The sequence below is a fragment of the Armigeres subalbatus genome, chromosome 1 (genome assembly GCF_024139115.2).
Source record: "Armigeres subalbatus isolate Guangzhou_Male chromosome 1, GZ_Asu_2, whole genome shotgun sequence".
Lineage (NCBI taxonomy): Eukaryota > Metazoa > Arthropoda > Insecta > Diptera > Culicidae > Armigeres > Armigeres subalbatus.
In genome coordinates, this window is record NC_085139.1 from 61,908,056 (window position 1) to 61,935,836 (window position 27,781).

At 42.5% G+C, this 27,781-nt stretch overlaps 1 protein-coding gene across 1 annotated transcript in view; it reads right to left on the reverse strand.

Moving 5' to 3' along the window:
* Positions 1 to 24,549, reverse strand: part of LOC134226186 (cytoplasmic polyadenylation element-binding protein 2) — a 1,213,088-nt gene extending 1,188,539 nt beyond the window's left edge. The window contains exon 1 of the mRNA XM_062706791.1: positions 22,165 to 24,549. Within this exon, the coding sequence (XP_062562775.1) occupies positions 22,165 to 23,619 (1,455 nt within the window). The 5' untranslated portion in view covers positions 23,620 to 24,549. The remainder of the gene's footprint in view (positions 1 to 22,164) is intronic.
* Between the last annotated feature and the right edge of the window lie 3,232 nt (positions 24,550 to 27,781).

The window sequence follows — 27,781 nt, forward strand, 5'->3', positions numbered from 1 at the left end:
AATATAATCTATCGCCAATTCAATGTTATTAATAGTAGTGTTACAATAAATTGTACTGTTATTCTACTGTATTTTTTATTCGGGTGGCGCGATCGGACGAAATATTGTGTTCTGCTTTGCGCGGCCGGTAATAAAAATCAGTTCAGTGCAAGATTTCTCTTGTTTCGGACAGCAGAGCGATGGCACGATCGGACGAAATATTGTGTTCTGCTTTGCGCGGCCGGTAATAAAAATCAGTTCAGTGCGAGATTTCTCTTGTTTCGGACAGCAGAACGATGCCCGGATAAAAATGTACTATTGGTTCAATAGTGTAAACAATTAAATTACCATACCATGTACGGTATACAATAGGATACATTGTTTCTTGATGGTTGCAAAGATTGTATCAACACTGAGGATACAATACATCAACATATTTCTCTAATGTAACAATACTTGCAATTGTTTTTGGAACGTTTTCGTACATAAGATTCATACATTGATAACTTTTGAAATGTTTCATTACATTGCATATAAACTATTTAGCAATATTTGCCTCAAAGCGCCAAATATGCATTTTTTCCCTTTAAATTGCATTCTTGAACAGTAAAGCTGTCACAACTAAGAAATCAAAAATCGTATTGTTTTACTATACAAATACAATACAATCCATTGTATTTTGAACAGATTTGTTCGGATATTTCAACAATATATTAACCATACACTCTATTGTGTGTCGAAAAAAATGTATGGAAAAATCTCAGATTTTGTATAGTTACGATACTTAACAACCCGTACATTCTATTGCGAAAACTTCATTTACATTTGAATAAATGGTTCATAACAATGCATTCTAATGTATTTCTATGGTTTCATTTACAATATAATCTATCGCCAATTCAATGTTATTAATAGTAGTGTTACAATAAATTGTACTGTTATTCTACTGTATTTTTTATTCGGGTGGCGCGATCGGACGAAATATTGTGTTCTGCTTTGCGCGGCCGGTAATAAAAATCAGTTCAGTGCAAGATTTCTCTTGTTTCGGACAGCAGAGCGATGGCACGATCGGACGAAATATTGTGTTCTGCTTTGCGCGGCCGGTAATAAAAATCAGTTCAGTGCGAGATTTCTCTTGTTTCGGACAGCAGAACGATGGCGCGATCGGACGAAATATTGTGTTCTGCTTTGCGCGGCCGGTAATAAAAATCAGTTCAGTGCAAGATTTCTCTTGTTTCGGACAGCAGAGCGATGGCACGATCGGACGAAATATTGTGTTCTGCTTTGCGCGGCCGGTAATAAAAATCAGTTCAGTGCGAGATTTCTCTTGTTTCGGACAGCAGAACGATGGCGCGATCGGACGAAATATTGTGTTCTGTTTTGCGCGGCCGGTAATAAAAATCAGTTCAGTGCGAGATTTCTCTTGTTTCGGACAGCAGAACGATGCCCGGATAAAAATGTACTATTGGTTCAATAGTGTAAACAATTAAATTACCATACCATGTACGGTATACAATAGGATACATTGTTTCTTGATGGTTGCAAAGATTGTATCAACACTGAGGATACAATACATCAACATATTTCTCTAATGTAACAATACTTGCAATTGTTTTTGGAACGTTTTCGTACATAAGATTCATACATTGATAACTTTTGAAATGTTTCATTACATTGCATATAAACTATTTAGCAATATTTGCCTCAAAGCGCCAAATATGCATTTTTTCCCTTTAAATTGCATTCTTGAACAGTAAAGCTGTTACAACTAAGAAATCAAAAATCGTATTGTTTTACTATACAAATACAATACAATCCATTGTATTTTGAACAGATTTGTTCGGATATTTCAACAATATATTAACCATACACTCTATTGTGTGTCGAAAAAAATGTATGGAAAAATCTCAGATTTTGTATAGTTACGATACTTAACAACCCGTACATTCTATTGCGAAAACTTCATTTACATTTGAATAAATGGTTCATAACAATGCATTCTAATGTATTTCTATGGTTTCATTTACAATATAATCTATCGCCAATTCAATGTTATTAATAGTAGTGTTACAATAAATTGTACTGTTATTCTACTGTATTTTTTATTCGGGTGGCGCGATCGGACGAAATATTGTGTTCTGCTTTGCGCGGCCGGTAATAAAAATCAGTTCAGTGCAAGATTTCTCTTGTTTCGGACAGCAGAGCGATGGCACGATCGGACGAAATATTGTGTTCTGCTTTGCGCGGCCGGTAATAAAAATCAGTTCAGTGCGAGATTTCTCTTGTTTCGGACAGCAGAACGATGGCGCGATCGGACGAAATATTGTGTTCTGTTTTGCGCGGCCGGTAATAAAAATCAGTTCAGTGCGAGATTTCTCTTGTTTCGGACAGCAGAGCGATGGCACGATCGGACGAAATATTGTGTTCTGCTTTGCGCGGCCGGTAATAAAAATCAGTTCAGTGCAAGATTTCTCTTGTTTCGGACAGCAGAGCGATGGCACGATCGGACGAAATATTGTGTTCTGCTTTGCGCGGCCGGTAATAAAAATCAGTTCAGTGCGAGATTTCTCTTGTTTCGGACAGCAGAACGATGGCGCGATCGGACGAAATATTGTGTTCTGTTTTGCGCGGCCGGTAATAAAAATCAGTTCAGTGCGAGATTTCTCTTGTTTCGGACAGCAGAACGATGCCCGGATAAAATGTACTATTGGTTCAATAGTGTAAACAATTAAATTACCATACCATGTACGGTATACAATAGGATACATTGTTTCTTGATGGTTGCAAAAGATTGTATCAACACTGAGGATACAATACATCAACATATTTCTCTAATGTAACAATACTTGCAATTGTTTTTGGAACGTTTTCGTACATAAGATTCATACATTGATAACTTTTGAAATGTTTCATTACATTGCATATAAACTATTTAGCAATATTTGCCTCAAAGCGCCAAATATGCATTTTTCCCTTTAAATTGCATTCTTGAACAGTAAAGCTGTCACAACTAAGAAATCAAAAATCGTATTGTTTTACTATACAAATACAATACAATCCATTGTATTTTGAACAGATTTGTTCGGATATTTCAACAATATATTAACCATACACTCTATTGTGTGTCGAAAAAAATGTATGGAAAAATCTCAGATTTTGCATAGTTACGATACTTAACAACCCGTACATTCTATTGCGAAAACTTCATTTACATTTGAATAAATGGTTCATAACAATGCATTCTAATGTATTTCTATGGTTTCATTTACAATATAATCTATCGCCAATTCAATGTTATTAATAGTAGTGTTACAATAAATTGTACTGTTATTCTACTGTATTTTTTATTCGGGTGGCGCGATCGGACGAAATATTGTGTTCTGCTTTGCGCGGCCGGTAATAAAAATCAGTTCAGTGCGAGATTTCTCTTGTTTCGGACAGCAGAACGATGGCGCGATCGGACGAAATATTGTGTTCTGCTTTGCGCGGCCGGTAATAAAAATCAGTTCAGTGCGAGATTTCTCTTGTTTCGGACAGCAGAACGATGGCACGATCGGACTAAATATTGTGTTCTGCTTTGCGCGGCCGGTAATAAAAATCAGTTCAGTGCGAGATTTCTCTTGTTTCGGACAGCAGAACGATGGCGCGATCGGACGAAATATTGTGTTCTGCTTTGCGCGGCCGGTAATAAAAATCAGGTAAGTGCGAGATTTCTCTTGTTTCGGACAGCAGAACGATGGCGCGATGGGACGAAATATTGTGTTCTGCTTTGCGCGGCCGGTAATAAAAATCAGTTCAGTGCGAGATTCTCTTGTTTCGGACAGCAGAACGATGGCGCGATCGGACGAAATATTGTGTTCTGCTTTGCGCGGCCGGTAATAAAAATCAGTTCAGTGCGAGATTTCTCTTGTTTCGGACAGCAGAACGATGGCGCGATCGGACGAAATATTGTGTTCTGCATTGCGCTCCCGGTAGGCCGGTAGTTAGTTTGTACTACTTTTCGCGCCCGATTCATGGCTAGGTAAAATCACTGTGTATAAAGAATGACACGGTCGTATCGCTTATCAGAGTGAATCCAGATCCAACGATGCCTACCAATTAACTGATAATCCTTCCTGTGGTTTATGTGGAGACGCAGAGGTAAACACGGTCTTCAAATAGCAAAAATCACCTACTAATATTCCTTCCTTCTTCCTAACTGACTACAAGGACGTGGCCGGCGCCGTTATTGATCATTTGAATTTTAGAGTCACTGAAACTTGCACAATGAGAATGCTTGAACAATCCCAGTCAATCATTCAGTTGATTCTTTGTGCAATTTCACTGATTCTGGTCAATCACGGAGTAGCAACCATAGATATGTGTAGTCAGTCAAAGCTAAGCTAAGCTAAGGATGATTTTTCCAGCACGAGTAGTACGTTTGTCCAACGAGGCTTGCCGAGTTTGATGAATACTACGAGTCTTGATAAAATAGAGTTTTGCAACGAGTTGTACACGCAATGACGAAATATGAATTTGTACCAAAATGGTACTGTCTAACTTACTTTACATGATCATTCATGCCAATAAATCATGTTGCTGCCGAGAACAATCATCTTCCATATTATCGTGACACATTTCATAGCTCGACAAACCACGAAGCGAAGATGAACCTGCCTTTGGAGAATTTTGATGTCATGTCAATCAAACTTTTACATTCAATATGCGAAGCAGATAATACATTATTTGAACACTCACCCAAGCTAATTAGGTAAAATATAGTCATGTAACTACTGTTGTTGGTTTTCCATTATAGCACCCAAATGATTGTTTCAAATTACTTTTGCAATTCCTGATCATAATATCTGATTTACAGTTCGCCGTTGAGTCATAAAACGGCCTACTTTTCTATACCAACGAAATGGGTGCTTTAATGAACATTATGCAACTCAAATGGGTTGCATAATATTCATTATAACACTAATTTGGGCGCTATAATGAAAAACCAACATCAGAACAGTAGTTACATGACTAAATTTAGCTAAATTAGCTTGCGTAAGTGTTCAAATAGTGAATTCTCTGCGTTGCGTAATAAATTAAATAGTTTGATGGACATGACATCAAAAGTACATCTATCGCTTCACAGTTTATCGAACTATGCAATGTGGCACGGAAACATGGAATCTCTGCAGCAACATAATTTATTGGCAAGAATGATCATGTGGAGTAAATTCTGGAAGGAATTAGACAAGTACATGTCTAGTTTTGGTACAGATTTGTTATATTAAAGTACATTTTTCGTCATTGCAAAAAAAGCGTGTGCAACTCGTTGCAAAACTTGATTTTTTCAGTACTCGCAGTATTTATCCAACTCGGCAATACGTATCTGTCAAGATACAATTAAGTGGTGGAATTCAATGGGATTGTATAAACTCGTCTTATGACAGGTGAAAACATTCCACTAAAAAGCTCAAAATAATTTTCGTATCAAAAGGGCATCCAAGCGGAACGAGCGTAGTACTTTTATAGATTTGAAGAGGAGGATCGCAGGTATTCTTAAGGACGTGGCCTTCCTTAAGAAGTGCCAAAAGGAGGACTCCTGTCAGCCATAGGATTAAGATGGGAGCTCACATCCCAAAATCTATCAGTAAGAGGGCGGAATCGGATTTGTTGAAGTTGTCAATCAAGGGACACTATGCCAAGCTAGAGAGGTTGAACTTGGAGTGCTACAACCTGCACCTCAAGCTGGCAAAGGAGAACCAAGATTCTTTTGACATATTCCTAAAGAAGGTACAGCGGGCCGAAGAGTGTGAAGCGGACAGGAAGAGGAGACTGCACAAGAAGAAATTGACCATTCTACGAGGAAAATCAGCGACGGAAGGTAGAACGACTAACCCCACAGTACAAATGATCGAGGGATTCGTTGTTAACCGCTCGACACAGCAGTTTTCGGAGGAACAATTAGCACACCTCAACAAGGGGTTAGGGTATGCGACAACCCAGAAAGCGGATCTAGAGCAGATAATCGTGGATACTGAGACAGCGATTTCACGAAATGTTGATCAACGGGACCAGAATAGTGTGAGAAACATCGTAGCAGACGCCATCAAAGCAGGACATCATGGGACATCGAACAAAGACGAGAGGAGGATTTTAAAGGAGTTAAAGGAGAAACTAGTTTACTACATGAAGGCGGACAAAGGAAACGCAGTGGTGATAATGGACAAAGAGGACTACGATGAACAGATGACGACAAAAATCAACGGAGGACCATACAGGCATTTGAGAGTGGACCCACTACCCAGACTAATCAGACTTACGGATAAAACGATAAAGGAATGCAAGACGATCATCGGAGAAGCCCGGGTTAAAATGACGAACCCTGTGTTACCAAGGATCAAAGGACTACCAAAGATACATAAGCCAGGTACAGAGATGCGAGAAATAGTTTCATCAGTGGGATCCCTACACAAAACTTGGCCAAGTGGCTAGTCAAGGAGTTCCAGAGTATGCCGAAGCCGTTCCCCAGCAGATCAGTTGTAAACACCCAGGAGTTCACCAAGAGGATATTGGAATCAGGAAACATCGGAGAAGAGGAAATCATGGTATCATTCGACGTAGCGGCATTGTTCCCAAGCGTTCCAGTGAAGGATGCTTTGAACCTTTTGGAGGATTGGCTACTAGAACAACGGACGGATGCAGCATGGCGAGGAAAAGTAAAGATGTATCTCAAGCTTGCAAGATTATGTATGAACGAGAACTACTTTACATTCCGTGGAAGCTTCTACAAACAAACGAAGGGTGCACCTATGGAAATCCGCTATCACCGTTTTGTGCGAATTATTCATGGCGAATTTGGAGGACAGCCTAGAGGAACAAGGAGTACTACCCGAGAAATGGTGGAGATACGTGGACGACATTTTCAGCATTATCAACCGGAAAGATCTACCCAGGATTTTGGAAGCGATAAACAACGTGCATAAAGACATCAAATTCACCCACGAGGAGGAAAAGGAAGGTAAATTACCTTTCTTGGATCTACTGGTTATCAAGGGAACAAATGCAACATTAGACTTCGAAATCTACAGGAAGCCCACCAACACCATGAGAGTCATCCCATACACATCAAATCATTCGTATCAGCACAAAATGGCAGCTTTTCATCACATGATCCACAGGATGCAGACGATTCCCCTGAGCGAAGAAGGAAAAACGAAGGAGCTACAACACATCTTGGAAACAGCGAGGATAAACGGATACAAGGAAAGAACAATCCAAGCAATTATCAACAAGAAGCAGAGGAACCTACGGAAAAACGAACTGACAACACTGACACCCATCGATGAACCACTGAAGAGGGTATCGGTTCCCTATGATCGACATCACCCACCAGCTACGCCATCGACTGAGGAAATTCGGCATCGATTTAGTATTCTCCAGCAGAAGCAATCAACTGAAGACACTGTTGGGCTCCACAAAGGATAGAGTAGAAATGTTAAATAAGGCCGGGATTTATCAAATTAATTGTTCACAGTGTGATAAAGTATATGTAGGTCAAACAAAAAGATCGTTAGATGTAAGGTTCAAAGAACATATTGCAGAAGTAAGTAAGGCTAAGAGGGAAACTGATAAGGGATTAAATTATGAGTTTAGGTCTAAGGTAGCTGAACATGTATATCAGTAAAATCATTCAATTACGACATCAAACATTAAAATTTTAAGAAATGTCTCTTCTCCGTGGAAACTTGATGTTGCTGAGAGCTTGGAAATCTACCGACAGGTACAAACGCGGTTGTTGAATAAAGATCAAGGAAATGGTAGCTCCTGGCTCTTCAAGTTCATACCTAAGCATTAAGCGCATCAAAAATGCCAAAATCATTTAGGGAATAGTAATTTGAATTCCACTTATGACAATCTCAACCGCTGTGCAGCATACTCCTGTTGCAATATCACATGAACCGCTCTATGGACCACAACACTATGGCTAAAAAAAACAGAAGCAACCTTCACACATTGCCGCCAGCAATTTTGAAACTCTTTTACCCTGAACAGCCCCCATTCAGCCTTTTTATTTCCATTTGGCACCTCCGGGCCATTCGCCAGCGATTTAGTTTCTCGAGCACTCGCTCTCACATACAAAAGCATCCATCTTCACATCAAACGTTCTAACGTCGTCGTCGTCATCGTCATTTTCCGGACCGACTAAGCCGCAACGACTCTTGTATGTACGTAACTGTCTCATACAGACAGGAGCTCCGCCAAATAAGGGACGGTTATGCGTCCAAGGGACAATGAGCAGCACTGCCAAACAGAAGGTCATCACCAGCATAGCAGGAACGGCATTGTGCAGTGCGGAGAGACCACCTGATCCGAGCAGGAAGAAACGCTCAACTTTGGCGGCCGCCCGCCCGACCGACCGACCGACCGACTGACTGGCTTGCATGCGAAAAACAATTTCCGCTGACGCTGGGGTCCACGTCTTTCGAGCGGACAACAGTCACCAAGAGGCATAATGACGTCATTAAAATATAGCTTTGACCTAGATTTCATTCGCTGCCCACACGTTCTACTCTGACGACGATGATGGGACCAGTAATACGGGGAAAGTGTGTTTTGTGTTGTTCTTGCCGAGAAAACTCCGTAGCAGATTCTAGTTTCGGAGAAAGGGTGGATGAGCAAAGAGTGCGATTTTCACGGCTCAGTTTCCAGCAGAATTCACATTTTCCGTCGCTTTTTTTTTGCTCATGTGAACTCGGGCAGGTATATCTCATCTGCGAAATGAATGCCTCCAGAGATGGATGGCTTGACGGGTAAATTAGAGCTTATTGAGCCTGGCCCGGTGTGTGAAAGAATTGCATTCCGAATGCGGATGCAAATTTACCGAGGTGGAAATAGTTGCGCTAGCCGAGGTTTCTATGAGGTGTGTCCGCTGAACCGAGGCAAATCGAGTCACGTACCGAGATAATGGGTGGTCTGTTTCCTGGTAACAGCGACGACGGATCTTTGATGGTTCACGAAAATCTTTGAATGGGAAGGCTTCGCTACTTTTAGTTATAATTGCCGTTATTTTTACGATTTTTATTGATTGACATTGGATGAATATCATCATTTTAATACAATACTAAGCAAGCAAAAAGAAAGTCGTTATTGTTTGAAGACAAATGACCGCCGGAAAGAACATATCCCAGCTAATATGGTTCCTCGATTTCGTTTGAGATACTGCGATCACTGGAAGACAACAAGAATGCCTCCAAATCATTACAACTACTAGGTAGTTGGTTTCCGAGTCTATGATCGGACATAAGTACAAAAATGTTTGTTCTAGAACTCTCAAGGTAATATAGACTTTAGAAGTCTACAGAACTTGTGAAACTTCGCATTGACAAAACACGTGTTAGCTATATTCAACACGTTCAGTTTCTTTTAGCAAAAATGGAGAGATTTTGATTTTTCCGAACATCATAAAACTTCCGAACAGCGAATATCCAACGGCTTCTAAGAACAACCTGAACTGCGGAAAAAGAAAGACCAATGTCTGTGTTCTTAGTGAGACGTAAAACTCCAAACATATAGAGACATGACCGGGACCAAACAGCAGCCAGTTCACGTTGGTTGTCGGTTGTTGCCTCTTTAGGGGGTCCCCCTGCGACACGGAAACATCTCGCGCGCCAGGAAATGCATTCTCCCGCAGGGAATGTTCAGCGAAAAATTTATCGCCCTCCGTTGAACTACTGGATCCGGTCGTTCGTTCATTGTCGCCGCCGCCGTCGTCGTCCGCACAGCTACAGTCCCGTCCTGATGTGTATGTGTTTGGGTTATCGTTTGTTGGTTTGGTTTTATCTCACCACGGCAGTAGCGGTGCGTGCGGTTTTCTGCTGGCGCTTGTTTGCTGCTTAGGTTCCGGTTCGCTGTGGGGTTTTACTTTTGCTTCTAGAGAAATTTTTGCTCATACATATAATCATTAATCTGTTGTATATGAAGATATGTTATCAGAGGATTATGTTAAGTCGTTTACTTTTGCCAGAGGTGAGCCAGCCAGGCTGAAAGCCTTTTAAATAAAGACAATAATAATAATAATAATCGTTTACTTTTATTTCATGTTTGTAACTAGTTTTTTACTTGAATCTAGTCCTAAGAAGTTACAGATTTTTGCTGTGACCTTCTGTTAAAATCAGTTTGAATGCCAAGCAACGGGATGAGATCATAATATTGGATTGTTCAAGGTCAGCGGTTTTATTGCTTCAGGCGTGGTCATTTATGACCATTGTATAGATGATTATGGGCTACGATGGTGAGTTGACATCTGGGAAGGGGCGACAAACATTGCTTTGGTTCTTACAAGTTCCGATTCTTACGGCTTCACGAGTCTGACGCTGACAATCAACCGCCAGTCAAAGGTTGCGTACTTAGCTAGTAGTGTAGCCTGGGCACTGTTGTCCTTTTGATATCAGCTAGAGTTGGGGGATACGATCTGCGGATGTGGTGGTTGTGGAACTTCTATAAAAATCTGCATCCGCAAAAGCAGACGCTATCAAAGCGTACGCGTCCGTTTGGCTAATACTAAGCGAAAGCTAGTTACTAGAATGAAACGGTCAACAAGTATTTGAACATGTTCCGAACACTTTTTAAACGCTAGCGGATATTCCATCTCATCTCTCTAATATTTTTTTATGTAAATAAGGATTGCCCGGGCAGCAGGGACTATGTCCAAGGGCTTGACGATCCCTCCCCAGGCCACCTGCGAGTTGTGGGGCTTGCCTAGGATGTGGTGGGTTTTGACAGTGGGCCCTGTTAAACCACTATAAAAAGCTGCATGTATTCGCAAGTAGGCCCCACCAAGCGACCTAGTGTTAGGTGGGACGCTAAACAGCCCTGACACGACGGCCCTCCGACGAGACAGGAGGTTTGCGCAGGCCCAATAAACCGCCTAGAAAACCAATGATTACGAACAATATAAGAGATACTGCGACTCGATATAATCGGCAAAGACCTAGGCGACGAATAAAGGATCACGATTGGAAGCTTGGAACATGGAACTGCAAGTCGCTAGGTTTCGCAGGTTGCGACAGGATGATCTACGATGAATTACATCCCCGCAACTTCGACGTCGTGGCGCTGCAGAAGATTTGCTGGACAGGACAGAAAGTGTGGAAAAGCGGGCATCGGGCGGCTACCTTCTACCAAAGCTGTGGCACCACCAACAAGCTGGGAACAGGCTTCATAGTGTTGGGTAAGATGCGCCAACGCGTGATTGGGTGGCAGCCAATCAACGCAAGGATGTGCAAGCTGAGGATTAAAAGCCGTTTCTTCAACTATAGCATCATCAACGTGCACTGCCCAGACGAAGGGAGACCCGACGACGAGAAAGAAGCGTTCTATGCACAGCTGGAGCAGACATACGATGAATGTCCACTGCGGGACGTCAAAATCGTTATCGGTGACATGAACGCCTCCCTCCCTAACCAAGAAACGGAAAACCAAATCGACCACGTTCTAATCGACGGTAAATTTTTCTCCGACATCACGAACGTCCACACTTATCGCAGTGCGAATATTGAATCCGACCACTACCTCGTTGCAGTATCCCTGCGCTCAACACTCTCGACGGTTTACAACACGCGTCGAAGTCGGACGCCGCGGCTTAACATTGGGCGGCTACAAGACGGTAGACTAGCCCAAGAATACGCGCAGCAACTGGAAGTGGCACTCCCAACGGTAGAGCAGTTAGGCGCAGCGTCTCTTGAGGATGGCTGGAGAGATATTGGATCCGCCATTGGAAGCACTGCAACCGCAGCACTTGGCACGGTGCCCTCGGATCAGAGAAACGACTGGTATGACGGCGAATGGGAGCAGTTGGTAGAAGAGAAGAATGCAGCATGGGCGAGATTGCTGCAACATCGCACGAGGGCGAACGAGGCACGATATAAGCAGGCGCGGAACAGACAAAACTCGATTTTCCGGAGGAAAAAGCGTCAGCAGGAAGATCGAGACCGTGAAGAGACGGAGCAACTGTACCGCGCTAATAACACACGAAAGTTCTCTGAGAAGTTGAACCGTTCACGTAAGGGCCACGTGCCACAGCCTGATATGTGTAAGGTCATAAACGGGAACTTTCTTACGAACGAGCGTAAGGTGATCCAAAGGTGGCGGCAGCACTACGAAGAGCATCTGAATGGCGATGTAGCAGACGAAGATGGTGGTATGGTGATGGACCTCGGGGAACGCGCGCAGGATATAATTCTACCGGCTCCGAATCTTCAGGAAATCCAGGAGGAGATTGGCCGGCTGAAGATCAACAAAGCCCCTGGAGTTGACCAACTACCAGGATAGCTATTTAAACACGGTGGTGAGGCACTGGCTAGAGCGCTGCACTGGGTCATTACCAAGATTTGGGAGGAGGAAGTTTTGCTGCAGGAGTGGATGGAAGGTGTCGTGTGTCTTATCTACAAAAAGGGCGATAAGCTGGATTGTAGCAACTACCGCGCAATCACATTGCTGAACGCTGCCTACAAGGTACTCTCTGAAGTTTTATGCCGTCGACTAGCACCAATTGCAAGGCAGTTCGTGGGGCAGTACCAGGCGGGTTTTATGGGCGAACGCTCCACCACGGACCAGGTGTTCGCCATTCGCCAAGTACTGCAGAAATGCCGCGAATACAATGTGCCCACACATCATCTATTCATCGACTTCAAAGCCGCATATGATACAATCGATTGGGACCAGCTATGGCAGCTAATGCACGAACCAGGATTTCCGGATAAACTGACACCACAAAACAGATAGACATCATAGAACAAACTGCAAATTTCAAAGTAGGCTCTTTGTGTATCAACAATCGACGAATGGCACTCCCGTATATCCAAGGCGAAAGAAAGAGAAAGCAAAGCATGCGATGCTGCTCTGTCTAATGCGCGTTGTTCAGTAAAGTTTGACTTCGACCGCTAGTTTCGCTAGCGTTCCAAAATCATAGAAGGACCACATTCCACGGCAAAAATGCCTATATGTTATGTGCTGATACGGTTGATCAAAGCGACGATGAATCGGGTGATGTGCGTAGTTCGTGTGTCACGGGCATTCTCGAGTCCCTTCGAAACGCGTAGAGGGTTACGGCAAGGTGATGGTCTTTCGTGTCTGCTATTCAACATCGCTTTGGAGGGAGTAATACGAAGGGCAGGGATTGACACGAGTGGTACAATTTTCAACAAGTCCGTCCAGCTATTTGGCTTCGCCGACGACATAGATATTATGGCACGTAACTTTGAGAAGATGGAGGAAGCCTACACCAGACTGAAGAGGGAAGCCAAGCGGATCGGACTAGTCATCAACACGTCGAAGACGAAGTACATGATAGGAAGAGGTTCAAGAGAAGACAATATGAGCCACCCACCGCGAGTTTGCAACGGTGGTGACGAAATCGAGGTGGTAGAAGAATTTGTGTACTTGGGCTCACTGGTGACTGCCGAAAATGATACCAGCAGAGAAATTCGGAGACGCATAGTGGCTGGAAATTGTACATACTTTGGACTCCGCAAGACGCTCCGATCAAATAGAGTTCGCCGCCGTACAAAACTGACAATCTTCAAAACGCTCATTAGACCGGTAGTCCTCTACGGACACGAGACCTAGACGATGCTCGTGGAGGACCAACGCGCACTTGGAGTTTTCAAAAGGAAAGTGCTGCGTACCATCTATGGTGGGGTGCAGATGGCGGACGGTACGTGAAAGAAGCGAATGAACCACGAGTTGCATCAGCTGTTGGGAGAACCATCCATCGTTCACACCGCGAAAATCGGACGACTGCGGTGGGCCGGGCACGTAGCCAGAATGTCGGACAGTAACCCGGTGAAAATGGTTCTCGACAACGATCCGACGGGCACAAGAAGGCGAGGTGCGCAGTGGGCAAGGTGGATCGATCAGGTGGAAGATAACTTTTGGACCCTCCGTAGACTGCGTGGTTGGTAAGCATTTGCGGTATTTCGAAAAAATTTGTTTCAGGGGGTTCGAAACGAAATTCCGCGGAATTTCGCGGAATTTAAACATGGCGAAATCTGATTTCAAATTCCAAAAATTTCGTTAGAAAAAATTAGCTTTTAACGAAATTTAACGGAGTTTCACGGAATTTCGGAACAAATATAAACTTAACGATAATTTATATTATCAAAAATTTCAGCTGCGCCGCTGAACAAGCTAAAAAAAGCTGATTTGAAAACTTTATGTTATACATTTTTTTCTATTAACGCCTACTACATAACCCCAGTCTTAGTCGACTATTTCGTATTTAGTTCTCTTCTATAAAACGGCTTAAGTGTTTTGTTAGAAATGTTTAACAGCATAGCATAGTTACAGTATACTTCGTGGATTGGACACTAGTGATACTGATGTTTTTCTTTTGAAATCCTTATTCAGATTGCTATATCAGAAGTCAAGGTGGGTGTGATCCTTGATTTAAATCTAGAATAAAAAACGCAAAAGCATGAGGATTACTACTCCTGGCCACGCTCATCTTCACCGTCACATGGGAGACACCCTTGTAAGTACCACGGAATGAGATATTGGGGAAGGTATTCGTTGGGTCAGGATTTGCCTGTAGCTGACAATGTGACCGTGGTAGATCTTTCACCGTAACACACCACGTAAAGGTGTCTACCCAGCGTTACGGGGATGTTTTGCTAGAAATGTGTAACAGGAAACAAAAAATTATCTTTAGCTCAATTTATGGGAAATCCCACTTGTAACAAAAGTGATCCGACTTAATATTTGAGACGTCAGACTTTAGAGCGTGATATGAAGGCTGCTTTGAGCGCCTCTTTCCTTTTAAAGGCTGCTTTCAGCTCATAATGTTCATAGCAACTATTTCTTGCACTCAATTGAAAGCTTACATACTTCAAGGTGAAACCCGTTAGAGTCCAACTTCAAATCTACCCTACGCTTTCGGGGGCACACATCTCAAAATACGTGAGGATTGAAACACGTAAAACATTTTTTCATCTTCACTGCGTTGTAGAATGCATAAAGATTTGTTGGTCATCTATTTACATATTAAGAGTTTAGCCAGCTGCTAAATATGCTATTATATATAAATATTCATATATGTATATTAGGGTGGCTCAAATTAGAATGGAAAAATCTTTTTTCAATTTTTTTGATGGGCCGCCCTGTTACTCGGTTCTATTTGATTTCGGTTTCTGCATACATTTTTCCATATAAACTTCCAACGAATTTAGCACCGCCCAAACGTTGACCGATTTGGCTGAAATTTTGTCCAGAGCATCAGGGCATCAAATAGAACCAAATAAGAGGGCGGCCCATCAAAAAATTTGAAAAAGTGTTTTTAGAGCCACCCTAATGTATATGCTATTATCAATTCCCTGTATTAGTCATTACTTAATATTGTAAACGGAACGGTTGCCATGTCCCCGTTCTATGGCTTAAATGTAGAATCAAATTATGAATTGATTTTCACAGAACTTCTCCGACAACGCTGCACAGTAAGCTTGGCCGCATTTATCTTTGAACTACATTCATGATGTGCTTCGAACACAAATATTGACAAGACAAATAATTAAAATAGTCGACTCAATTATTTTCCAAGATTCTTCAAAGTGATGACTGTAGGATGCAGACTAGACTTACTGATATAAAACTGAACTGATGTAAAATAGATCAGATTCAGGAGCACACGCTTAAGCAAATGGAACCAAATTCGGCATGTGGAGCTTTTAAAGACAAGAAATGTTTCTATAATGGTTCGAGACCACTCCGCGCTCGAGAAGATTTGACGTTTTCTCTGCCTTTCTAATCGTAAAGCAAACATTCAAACTTATATTGTGAATATAAAATAAAAGTTTGTGCTAATTAATTCATTTTGGGCAATATAAAGTTGGGTCTTGGGTCTGCTAGCATGTATAAACGGAAACGCGGCGATTTATTACACCCTGCTTCTTCTGTTACTATAACTCTATTGGTCACAAAACTGCCATTTAAGGCCGATACAAATATTTAAAATTTATTTTGTCTCCCCACCCCCCTTCGGATTTTTTTTGCCAAAAAATAAAAATTTGAGGGGCAACAAAATAAAATTCGCCCCCCCTGACCTTTCGAAGGCCAGAAGGACAAAATGGTTATTCAATATTTGTAACGGCCCAACTTCGAAAAAAAACATATAATATAAAACCAGTTCAATAAAAATTCCGCGGAAAAAAATTAAAATTTCGAATTAAATGGACCTTAATTTCGTATCGTTTCGAAGTTTCGAAAGTAAATCTATATTCCGTTTCGTTCCGTTTCGAATCAACATGGACATTTCTCGCTTAACTTTTCAAAAGGTCCTAAGTAACATTTTTTTCATGAATTAATTTGAGTACTTCAAACGAAAGCTTTCATGTTTTTATGTTGATTGCGCTATTCAAATTAAATCATGAAAAAAATGTTACTTAGGTCCTTTTGAAAAGTTAAGCGAGATTGTATATTTCGTTTCGTTTCGTTTCGTTAGAAAAAGGTGTGTTATCGCATACCCTTAGTGGTTAGCGACGTGTAGCCATGGACCGAGCCGAATGGAGAAGACTCTTATATACCGCATAGGCCACTTCAGCCTTAGTCTGAAAAAATAAATAATATTTAGCTTACCCAATAAGCATTGGAGGCTGATAAAGAATTTATTTCGCCACAATTTGGCTAAAAAACTACCTTATTCAACTTAAATTGATTGTTGGGTAGTAAACGCCTATGGAGTTTAATTCATCCGAAAGAATTCCAATTTCTTTTTTATTTAATTTTTTGTTGCCCCTTCTTGAAAACTCAAGATTTTGCTTTTCTGGAATCTAATTGATTTTCTGAAAATAGCAGAAAAATCCCCTAAATTACCATTCAAAGCTACAGAAAAAAGATTTCAAAATATCCGGATCGATACAGACATATGATACGTAGTATTTGACTCTAACTTTTTCTGAAGCATTCTTTTGATAATTCTTTCAGAAAGGCCATGCATCTTTAAGAACTATGAACACGCTAGATAAATAAAAATAAATATACTCGCAATACTCTGTGAAAACTTTAAAACATTCAAAGATTAAATACTTGCTGAGAAAACCAATTTTAAATCAGGATTTTTTTTAGAAATATGCCGATGAGCTAACAATTTTCCCAACATATTATGTTGTGTCAATATCAAGACCATATAGACAGTTCAGTATGCCACTGGCACTTTCTTTATCCAATCAAAATTTTAGAAATTGTGTTTGTTTTCTTAGCTTGTTGCTATTCAATCAGCATGGGACCACTTCTCCTACTTCAATTTCCTAAAGTAATGATATCTGGCGCTGGAGAATCAAGGGAGCGTACTATGTTTCGTGTTTAACATTTCTATCGCAAGATGAAACAATTGTTCGAAGTTCGAAAATTTGTTACAATAGATTCAATGTTTCGTAGAGAGAGAAATGTAAATGAACTCATTCCTGGCAGTTACGCCTATATATGATCAGAGTGCTAGATATGTACAATTGTACAATATTCATGCAAAGTGGCAAAAATTCTAAGGGGGGCTAATTTAGTTCTAGGTGGGGCTATAGCCCCCCTAGCCCCCTGTAGTTACGCCAATGGTTTTATATCAGTGAGCATATTAAAATATAGAAATTGTAGGATTTTTTTTGTGTTCGAATTCAAGTTCTGTTAAAATTCTTATAAAATTCTTATCTACTTAAGAATAATGTAATTATGCTGAAGCATACTTCATATTGTCTTATCAGCGTGGTTTTATGGCATTGAGCTAACTCAAAACCAGAAAATAAATGCATAGGTTTATTTTTTTATCTAGTGGGATACTCATTTACATCCACATCTACCAGAAATGTGATCGCAAAGTTTTAACGGCAGCAGTTTGCCAAGTGTGAAGAAATAATTTTCCCTTTCTCATACAAAAAGTTGTACTAAAAGGCTATCATTTCCTTCCAAATTCAACCTTTTTAAAGGAGGCTCGGAGACCCACAGTCTTATGTACAATCAGCTCGACGAACTGCTATTAGGAAAGGAAAATTAGTTCGACACTAATTGTTATAAAAGACCGAGGAATGCTCTGCATCTCCGTGAGCGCCACGGGAAAGAAATCGTTCGTTAGTTGAAAAAGTAATTCAAGTGAAGCCACCGTGGTAAGCGACTAGATATTACTAGATAGTTGTTTCGAAAACTTGAAGACGTAAACCGTGTCTCAAATCAATCCAACACGAAATCAATGTGCTTCGTTTATTAGCACAATCAACAAAATACAATCGATTCTGCACTAAATAATGTTGTGATCTTCGATGCAGACAATCATTTTTACACTTCATCCGCACTAGATGGCGTGACCAGTATCAACACGATCGATCGCACACGGATTAAATAAATGTCTGCTCTGCAAGGCAGCATTTTGACGTTGGACTTACGTCTTTCTTTACTATACTGGGTGTCATTTAGATTTTTGGAAATCGAGAGCGTTACGCTGGAAGGGAAGATTTTGAACGTTACTAGCGCCTTTATCTTTCGATGGATTTTGAAGATTTATATATCAATCGACTCGGACACTCTCCAGCATTTTGCCTATTTCACTGAAACTTAAGATTATTAACGATAAGCTATTGAAAATTTCAATTCTTGTCAAAGCCAGCAAAAATTTCATATGTAACCAATCCCGTGCATTCCTAACACGGACATCAGAATGCGGTATGTCAGGCCTTCGGGTCCGTCGGAAGATTTTCTTTGTGTATAAAAGAAGCGGTGCCTGCCGCGTGCGAGTAGAGATGTCGTAAAATCCCGATTAATCGATTAGTTACTAATCGATTACTCTTGATTCTTGTCGATTATTGAATCGATTAATCATTGTATAGTAATCGATTCAAAATTAATCGATTATCACAACGATGAATCGATTAATCGAAATAATCAATTAATTTTCGACATCCTTATGATGTCGTAAAATTCTGATTAATCGATTAGTAACTAATCGATTACTCACGATTCCTCTCGATTATTGAATCGATTAATCGTTGGGTAATAATCGATTCAAAATTAATCGATTATCACAACGATGAATCGATTAATCGAAGTAATCGATTAATTTGCGACATCTCTACGTGCGAGTCATTACAATTTGTGACAGCAGCGCGTACTGACGTGCTTTTACCTCGCGCATTTTTCGTTTCGTTCGTTCGTTCGCTGTGTTTACCTACACAGCGACAGCATGCAGTCATCAGCGGTAGAACTGCCGGTGGGTGTGCGAATATGCATGAAAGAAGTGGGCGAATTTTTTTGTCATTCTGTGCTTGATTATGGTCGCGTGCAATGGTGTCGGTTGCGATGGATGCAATCGCCCATCGCATCGCTCGGAGTTCGGTGGTGGATGAAGAAGAATAAACTTAGAGAGATTTGGTCTGCTCAATCAGGTGAGTTGTTTCATACTTCAAATGATCCCGGGATGAGTACGAGTCATGTCATATGACTGACCATATGTTAAGTTGTGCTTGGTACTAAACGACATGTACATTAAAACATTTCTGATTTCATATAAAAAAATCAACTACACCGATGAAAATAAAAATTTGATTAAAATAATTACTTTCATTTATTTGCAGAAGGTATTAGCAATTAAAGATGCACAATCAGCAATAGTGTTAATATCCATTTTAGATTAGAAAATTTTTCTGAATTACATGTTTTAAAAAAAAGTCCGCAAAAAATAATTTCCAGAAGAATATTTAAATAAACTTTAGCTTATGCTTTGTTTTTTATTTTCTAAGAAATTGTATCATTAAACTTGACGTAGACATGGAGTTTGGAATCAAAACATTATATAATTTTTCGTTGATGTATTAGCAGTATCTCCTCTATTATAGTAGGGTCACTGCTCCTTGACTTGTTTCTTATTGTTGTGATTTTTTTTTCATCAGTAAGCACGCATGGTAGCAAAAAGAAGCAACGAAATTGGTGCTGCATTTCTTTGTTTGGAAAACGGGACAGTTCCCCCAAAATAGCACATTTTGCCCAAGTCTGAAAATTTTAGAAAAATAATTGTTTAACTTCAAATACTATACATCAATAAGAGATCTATAAATGCCCTACACTTGATTGAGTAAATAAGGGCTTAATAGTTAGAAACAAAGCAATTCTTATTATGTATTTAATTATTAGTTCTATTTCCAGAAGTTTTGAATACACAAATTGCTAATAATTCAACACAGCATGGAAGTTTTCTTTCCAATATCAATACCTATAATCAAACTCTATAGATCCAAAAGTTAAAAGTTAAATGTAAATACGTTACGTTTATACAAGTCCTACGTCTACTCGCGGTTATGTTGAAAACATTACCCATTGCTCGTTTTTTTAGTTCGCGTTTTCCCGGACTAGTTACAGGAGCATGATCAGCAGCAACACGATCGATATTGTTCAAATAGGTAGTCAACAAATATCACAAAATTTAAAATTGACTGTTGTGTGGACTTATTATTTTTACTTTTAGGTAAGATTCAATTTGTGCAAACAAACGAGCAAACAGTAAAATGCTGCATTTTTGTTTTGCCTTAAGGCCCAAGCGCTTAAACCTGGTTTGAGGCCTAAGCGAAAGTGAAGAAATCGGCCATTAATAAGAAAGAGTCGCTCTAAAAAGACTTCACAAGGGCCCTAGGAATCCGCATCACAGCTTTACCTTTTTGACAAAATTATACTGATATGATTAATATCTAATTTTCTAATTACATTTACACTCTGATAGATAACATAGAATACCGTCGTCGGGGGTGACAATGGGTCAAATGGGGGTAAGAATGGGTCACTGTCAATTCTTAGTCAATTCTTGCGATAGATTCAATGTGAACACCAATATGTATAAAATAATTGTTCACAGTAAAACCTTGGTAAAACCCCTTTGGTTGGCAAAAACACGATTCGCAAGGTTTTGAGAAATTGCCTAACTTTATTGAAATCACGGTTACGCTCATGCAGTTTTGAGTATCTCACAAATATGTTCCATCACTGGATAATTTGGCTTTTCAAGGATAACAGGAGGTCAGGAGTTTACTCCGTGGCCGCCGGAATACAATTTAATTTAAAAGTCATTCAGTATTTCTTTATGAATTGTAAAAATTATGAGGTATCGTAAAAATGTACATTTTACCAACCATTTTTCGAATAATATGCAATTACTTTGTACTCTAACATACTAATTGTGAGGTGAGGTCGCTTGGCGTTTGACCAAATTACTGACATTTTTTCTATTTTTCGTTACTTTGGTTTGTATTGTCTATCCGGAATAAATTTATAACGCTTTTTATACTGAAGTTGGATTTTTCTCCGGATACAGGCAACTATCCCAACTTCGGATATAGTGTGCTGGATTCGCCTAAAGATGCGCTAAACAACGCATCAATTAGTTTGACAGATAAAACTTCGGAAGAAAGTTCGGTTCGGAAGTCTCGACTTCCGAATTCTAAGTTGGTGTTACGCCGACAATATGCAAGTGCAATCATTTCATTCCAGAAAATAATGTTTGATAAAAGACTCATAGGAACATAATTTATCTTTAGATCGACACAGATCGAAAAACTGTGAAAATATATGTATGTCTGATGTCGAGTAAGGCATTAACACCGCTTGAAACAGAGTAATGCTATTTTATGCTTAGAAAATAACACAATTTGCAACCATAAGCGACGTTTCTTACACAAATACCAAATTTCTTTCTTGCATCATATTTCTTAGTGTATTCACATTTCTATTTGAAAAGTATTATCAAATTCGGCATTTCATAATAGCCGCGTCGCGTCGCCACACAGCAACAACGCTACAGTGCCGTGCTTTGCACTTGCCGCCTTACATCCCACCACATCGCATTGCATCACATCTCACACACCTTCTTTCGAGGTTTGTAATCTTTGCAGCGAGCTTCCCCACGACGCGACCGACTAAAGACGGCACGCGCGTAGCAGCTCTTCAATTATAGGAAACGCATCTCGCTAGTTCTCGCACACAATTTGGCACCCTTACAAGCCACGAATTCCACACCACCAATAGCGCGCACCAGAAGGTGAAGGTCAAAGGCGTCACACATCGTCGTCATCGTTACCATCATCATAGTTGTGCCGAGCCAAATAACTGTAGGTGTGTGGTTGTTGTTGTCGTTAGATAGGATGGGGGGATAAATTTAGAAAGAGTATCGTTTAACGGTCGTGCACTTACCTGGTACGAGGACAGGAACGGGTCACGGCTGTCGTCCAGCGACGGGATGCAATCCAGCGGACCGGCACCGAATCCACCTCCGACGTTGTTGCCCGAGTTGGACAGACCGGATTTGCCCGACGGATAGGAAGTGCTGCGACGGTACTTGGAGGGGGAGTTGATTAGGTTCGAGGCGAGGGACTGCTGGAGGTGGGGCTGCTGGGACTGATGAAGGTGATTGGAATAGGCGGAGAGGGATTGCTGGGTGTTCGGGTTGTGTGGTTTGCGTGGGTGCAGTGGGTTGGTGAGGCCGTTGCCAAGGTTCATGTTGGGAACCGAGCGGCCACGGTTCCAGGAGCTCATGGGGTTGTTGGGATTTTGGGGTGGCTGCTGCTGGGACCATGGGGTCGGGGCAGGGTTGGACCAGGTTGGGTAGGAGTTCTTGAATTGGGACTGCTGGGCCTGTTGGGGTTGAGCATTTCCAGTGGAATGGTGCTGGAGCATGTGATTTTGGGGATTGTTGGGGGAGAGCCCGTGATGGGGGAACCCTCCGTGGGAAGCCGTGATGGCACGACGTTGTTGCTGGGCAGCGGCGGCGGCTGCTGCTGCAGCGACGGCCGCACCGTTGTACAAGTGATTGTTGGAATAATTCTGGAATCCACCGAGGCCGTTGATGGAGAGATGCGAGCTGGCGGCGGTGGTCGGGTCGTCGATGCTGGTCGACCACGGGCTGTGATCTGGAGTGGTTCCGAAGTTTAAGCCGTTCGGTGGAAGTATCATGTGCGAAGACGATCCGCCGTTCATGAGGCTGGAAGTCACGCTTAGGCAGCTCAGATCGGCCCCTTTGAGACTGAGTTCTTCGGCAGCCCTGGGAAGATGCAGGTCGGAATTTTCCATCAGGAGATTGTTGTTTGTGGCGTTGGGATTGTTATTATTGTTGTGACTGTTGAGGGAAGCGATTGGTGAAGCCCCAGAGCCTCCGCCGTTCAGTAATGAGGAGGTTGATGTGTCGTCATCAGACTGGCCCGCGTTCAACTGGAGTGATAGAGTGTTGACGCTGGAGGCCGTGAGTGAGCATTCTGAAGAAATGGCTGTGGTTATGGTTGGAATGGTAACAGCGGAATTGCTAGACGCGATTTGTGAGTGAGCAATCAATAGTCCGGACTCGTCAACAACACCACCTCCGCTTGAAGCCATGCTGGTCGTCGTGGGCATTACTGACTTCTTGTTTGATTTACACCCGCCACTCGACGAATTGTTGTTGTCGACGATGGAGTCCGAGCTGGAGCTGATTATATTTGATGATGGTTCCGAAGCCGAGGGACTGAGACCACCGCCTGCCGAGCTGCCACCTGCTCCGTTGGACAGGTGCTTGATGTTCAGCAGATTATTAATACTCAACGTGTCGAGCAGCGACTGGCTGGAAATGCACGAATCATTCGACAGGATCGAACCCCCGTACATAAAATCACCCATTTAAGAAACGGTTCAAGGTAAACCTTCACTCACGCACTAATTTCAACCGCTCGTCGGTCAGTTTGTTTTCGATAATTCTTCTTTGGATTCAACTAGTAGCAGTTCAACTTCAGCATTGGATCAGTTGCTTCACCGTTTTGATTTATCCAAGCCTTTCACTTCGTATTATACAAACAGGTCTACATGGAGATTTTTTTCTTACAGAGATGCGAATTAACTTTAACTAGATAAAACTCTCTTAATCGCTAGACACTGACTTCAACTTTAACTAGATTTAGGTTATCTCGATAAAAAGTGCTATGATTAGAAAACTAAACTCTCGATATCTTTTGCTAAACAGACTCCTCTCGTCACGAATTTCACTTGAAATGACGTCGCTTATAAAATGTTACAAAATTTTGGCTCTCGGCGAAAGCGATATCTTTCTCAACACTCAAACTTTCTTCTGCACCTTAAAGCAATTCGCAACGAGTGTGCTTCTGTGTTATGTGCACTGTTCCGCTGCTCCACCGTCTTCACCTTCACCGATTGTACTGTTCGACTAGCACCCACGTTTTCCTCCGTTGACAACTGAAGCGTTTTAGCACCTGTTTCCACAAACCTATACAAAACGGTTCGATTAGTTGTTGCACCCGCGTCCCCGGATGCCCTTCCAATGGTGTCACCCTCAGTCGCAGTTAATCGATTTCTAACAACTGCGGAAGCACACTACTGCCCTGATACCGCCACTTCGCCGCGGAGCTTGCCGTCTCCGGAAATCGCGTTTTCTTCAACTTCAAACTGATTCAAATTCACAGGAAACAGCCTTACACAAACGCACGGTTTTTCTTCTGATAGTGCCCTTTCTGCCTTTACTTCTGCTGTTTTGTTGGGAAGTGGGATGTTACACGACCGCACCGAGTGAAGCTTTGCTACGTTCTGGTTGCGTTGGCACGGGAAACTTGTGTGCCAGGCCCGAACCAGGGAATCAACGCCTGAGCCACCAGGATCCACGCCAGAACGTGGCCGAACGTGGAGCTTTCGGGATCCACCGAACCGACCACGAAGACGGTTACGACAACCCGCGAAGACGCTTTCGACTTGCGATGGTGACCTACAAGGAGAGTGAGTTCTCGCCAGAGCCAGGCAGCGTGCCATGAGTGTGACGTCAGAGAGGAACTACGCTACGCACTCGGTACCCTACTGCCACGGTAGCCCAGTTGTAGTGACAAAACATCATGACCATCATCGTCATCGTTCAGTCAAGCATCATCACCCCAACCGAACGCATCGCGACATAGGAGAGCTTCGGGTGGACATGCGCACTGCTGCCCCCTCGTGGGGAACTCACGTCCGCACTCAGCCGCCGTTTTCTTGATATGCTGCGAATTGCAAACTCAAATCAACCCCATCGATAGCGACGAAGACAGTTATCACTTCTATAAGAATTTGGATTACACTGAATCCTGGTCTACATCCCAAACTCCTAATCACACACACACCGACTCATCGAACGATTCCAGTCCCAAATGCAACCCTCTCCCCAAATAAATGAGATTTCGACAGACATTCGATCGACTTTATCAGCACTCCGCCTGCAAAAGATACTCCTCTTAGTGGAACCTACTGACACAAAAAAAAACGGATTCTTACGTCCCGCAGTCGCGTCAATATCCTTTTTCGGCACGACAATTTGCCCGTCTCCTATTTGCGGATTTACTGCCGGCGTTGCTCTCTCGGGCCCCCTGAAATATAGATACAGCCAGCAGCGTTGGGATTCTCGAGACTGGGTTTATTGCGATTGGAAAATCTAACCGATACGGATCAAATGCAGTCGTAAACCTGGCCCGAGGGTATCGATTCGGAGTCAGGCGGCTGGTAAATTGGAACAAGGTAACAAGGTGTTGGGTTGAAATTTCTGTTGAATTCTTCAGTGTGGGGTGGTTGCTGCCTGTTGCGTTCACCTTCAGACTGATTTTTGAGGTTGAAACTGGAGATTACAGCAGTTATCGTAATACGGAGGTGAAGTATGAATGGTGGATGACCGAAAAAAGAGCACTGATAGCTTGCCAGATTGGAGCATAAAAAATGTGTTTCCAATTAAAGATTCAAAATTGTGAGAAGATTCGAAATGGTCTGCGTGTTTGCTAATTACCTTTTAGATCCCCGGTTTAAAAGTTAATAAAATTACCATCGATGAGCCTCCAGTTTGAGTTTCATAGCCATTTTACTTTTTGTTTTAAACCGTCTGAAATGTGCTTTGAAACGTTTTATGAATGTAAGCATTTATCCATATTGAGGGTGAGATTTTTCCGAATTCCATTGGTGATAAGTAATAACAAACTTTCTAAGCAGAGCTCAAACGTGTTCGTGAGATTCCGGATGGAATCCTGTCCGGATTCCGAATGGAATCTTGTCCGGATTCCGAATGGAATCCTGTCCGGATTCCGAATGAAATCCTGTCCGGATTCCGAATAGAATCCTGTCCGGAATCCAAATAGAATCTCGTCCGGACGACGAGTAGAATCTTGTCCGGATTCTAATTTTAATTATGTCCGGATTCCGAATGGTCTCGAATTGAATCTCTACCGGATCCCAGAAGGAATCGTGTCCAGATTCTGAATGAAATCCTTCCTGGATTCCGAATCCTGTTTAGATTCCGAAAAAGGCACTTCTTAGCCGTGCGGTAAGACGCGCGGCTACAAAGCAAAGTGGCTGGGTTCAATTCCCGGTGCCGATCTAGGCAGTTTTCGGATTGGAAATTGTCTCGATTTCCCTGGGCATAAAAGTATCATCGTGTTAGCCTCATGATATACGAATGCAAAAAAGGTAAATTGGCTTAGAAATCTCGCAGTTAATAACTGTGGAAGTGCTTAATGAACACTAAGCTGCGAGGCGGCTCTGCCCCAGTGTGGGGATGTAATGTGCTAATAAGAAGAAGATTCCGAAAGAAATCCTGTTTAGAAAGTAATCCGAATAGATCCGGATTCCGAATTGATCTCCGCCCGGATTATGAAGGAAATCAATCCGAAATCCGGACAGGATTCCAACCGGAATCCGGACAGGATTCCAACCGGAATCCGGACAGGATTCCAACCGGAATCCGGACAGGATTCCAACCGGAATCCGGACAGGATTCCAACCGGAATCCGGACAGGATTCCATCCGGAATCCGGACAGGATTCCATCCGGAATCCGGACAGGATTCCATCCGGAATCCGGACAGGATTCCATCCGGAATCCGGACAGGATTCCATCCGGAATCCGGACAGGATTCCATCCGGAATTCGGACAGGATTCCATCCGGAATCCGGACAGGATTCCATCCGGAATCCGGACAGGATTCCATCCGGAATCCGGACAGGATTCCATCCGGAATCCGGACAGGATTCCATCCGGAATCGGACTGGATTCCATCCGGAATCCGGACAGGATTCCATCCGGAATCCGGACAGGATTCCATCCGGAATCCGGACAGGATTCCATCCGGAATCCGGACAGGATTCCATCCGGAATCCGGACAGGATTCCATCCGGAATCCGGACAGGATTCCATCCGGAATCGGACAGGATTCCATCCGGAATCGGACAGGATTCCATCCGGAATCGGACAGGATTCCATCCGGAATCGGACAGGATTCCATCCGGAATCGGACAGGATTCCATCCGGAATCCGGACAGGATTCCATCCGGAATCCGGACAGGATTCCGGACAGGATTCCATCCGGAATCCGGACAGGATTCCATCCGGAATCCGGACAGGATTCCATCCGGAATCCGGACAGGATTCCATCCGGAATCCGGACAGGATTCCATCCGGAATCCGGACAGGATTCCATCCGGAATCCGGACAGGATTCCATCCGGAATCCAGACAGGATTCCATCCGGAATCCGGACAGGATTCCATCCGGAATCCGGACAGGATTCCATCCGGAATCCGGACAGGATTCCATCCGGAATCCGGACAGGATTCCATCCGGAATCCGGACAGGATTCCATCCGGAATCCGGACAGGATTCCAACCGGAATCCGGACAGGATTCCAACCGGAATCCGGACAGGATTCCAACCGGAATCCGGACAGGATTCCAACCGGAATCCGGACAGGATTCCAACCGGAATCCGGACAGGATTCCAACTGGAATCCGGACAGGATTCCAACCGGAATCCGGACAGGATTCCAT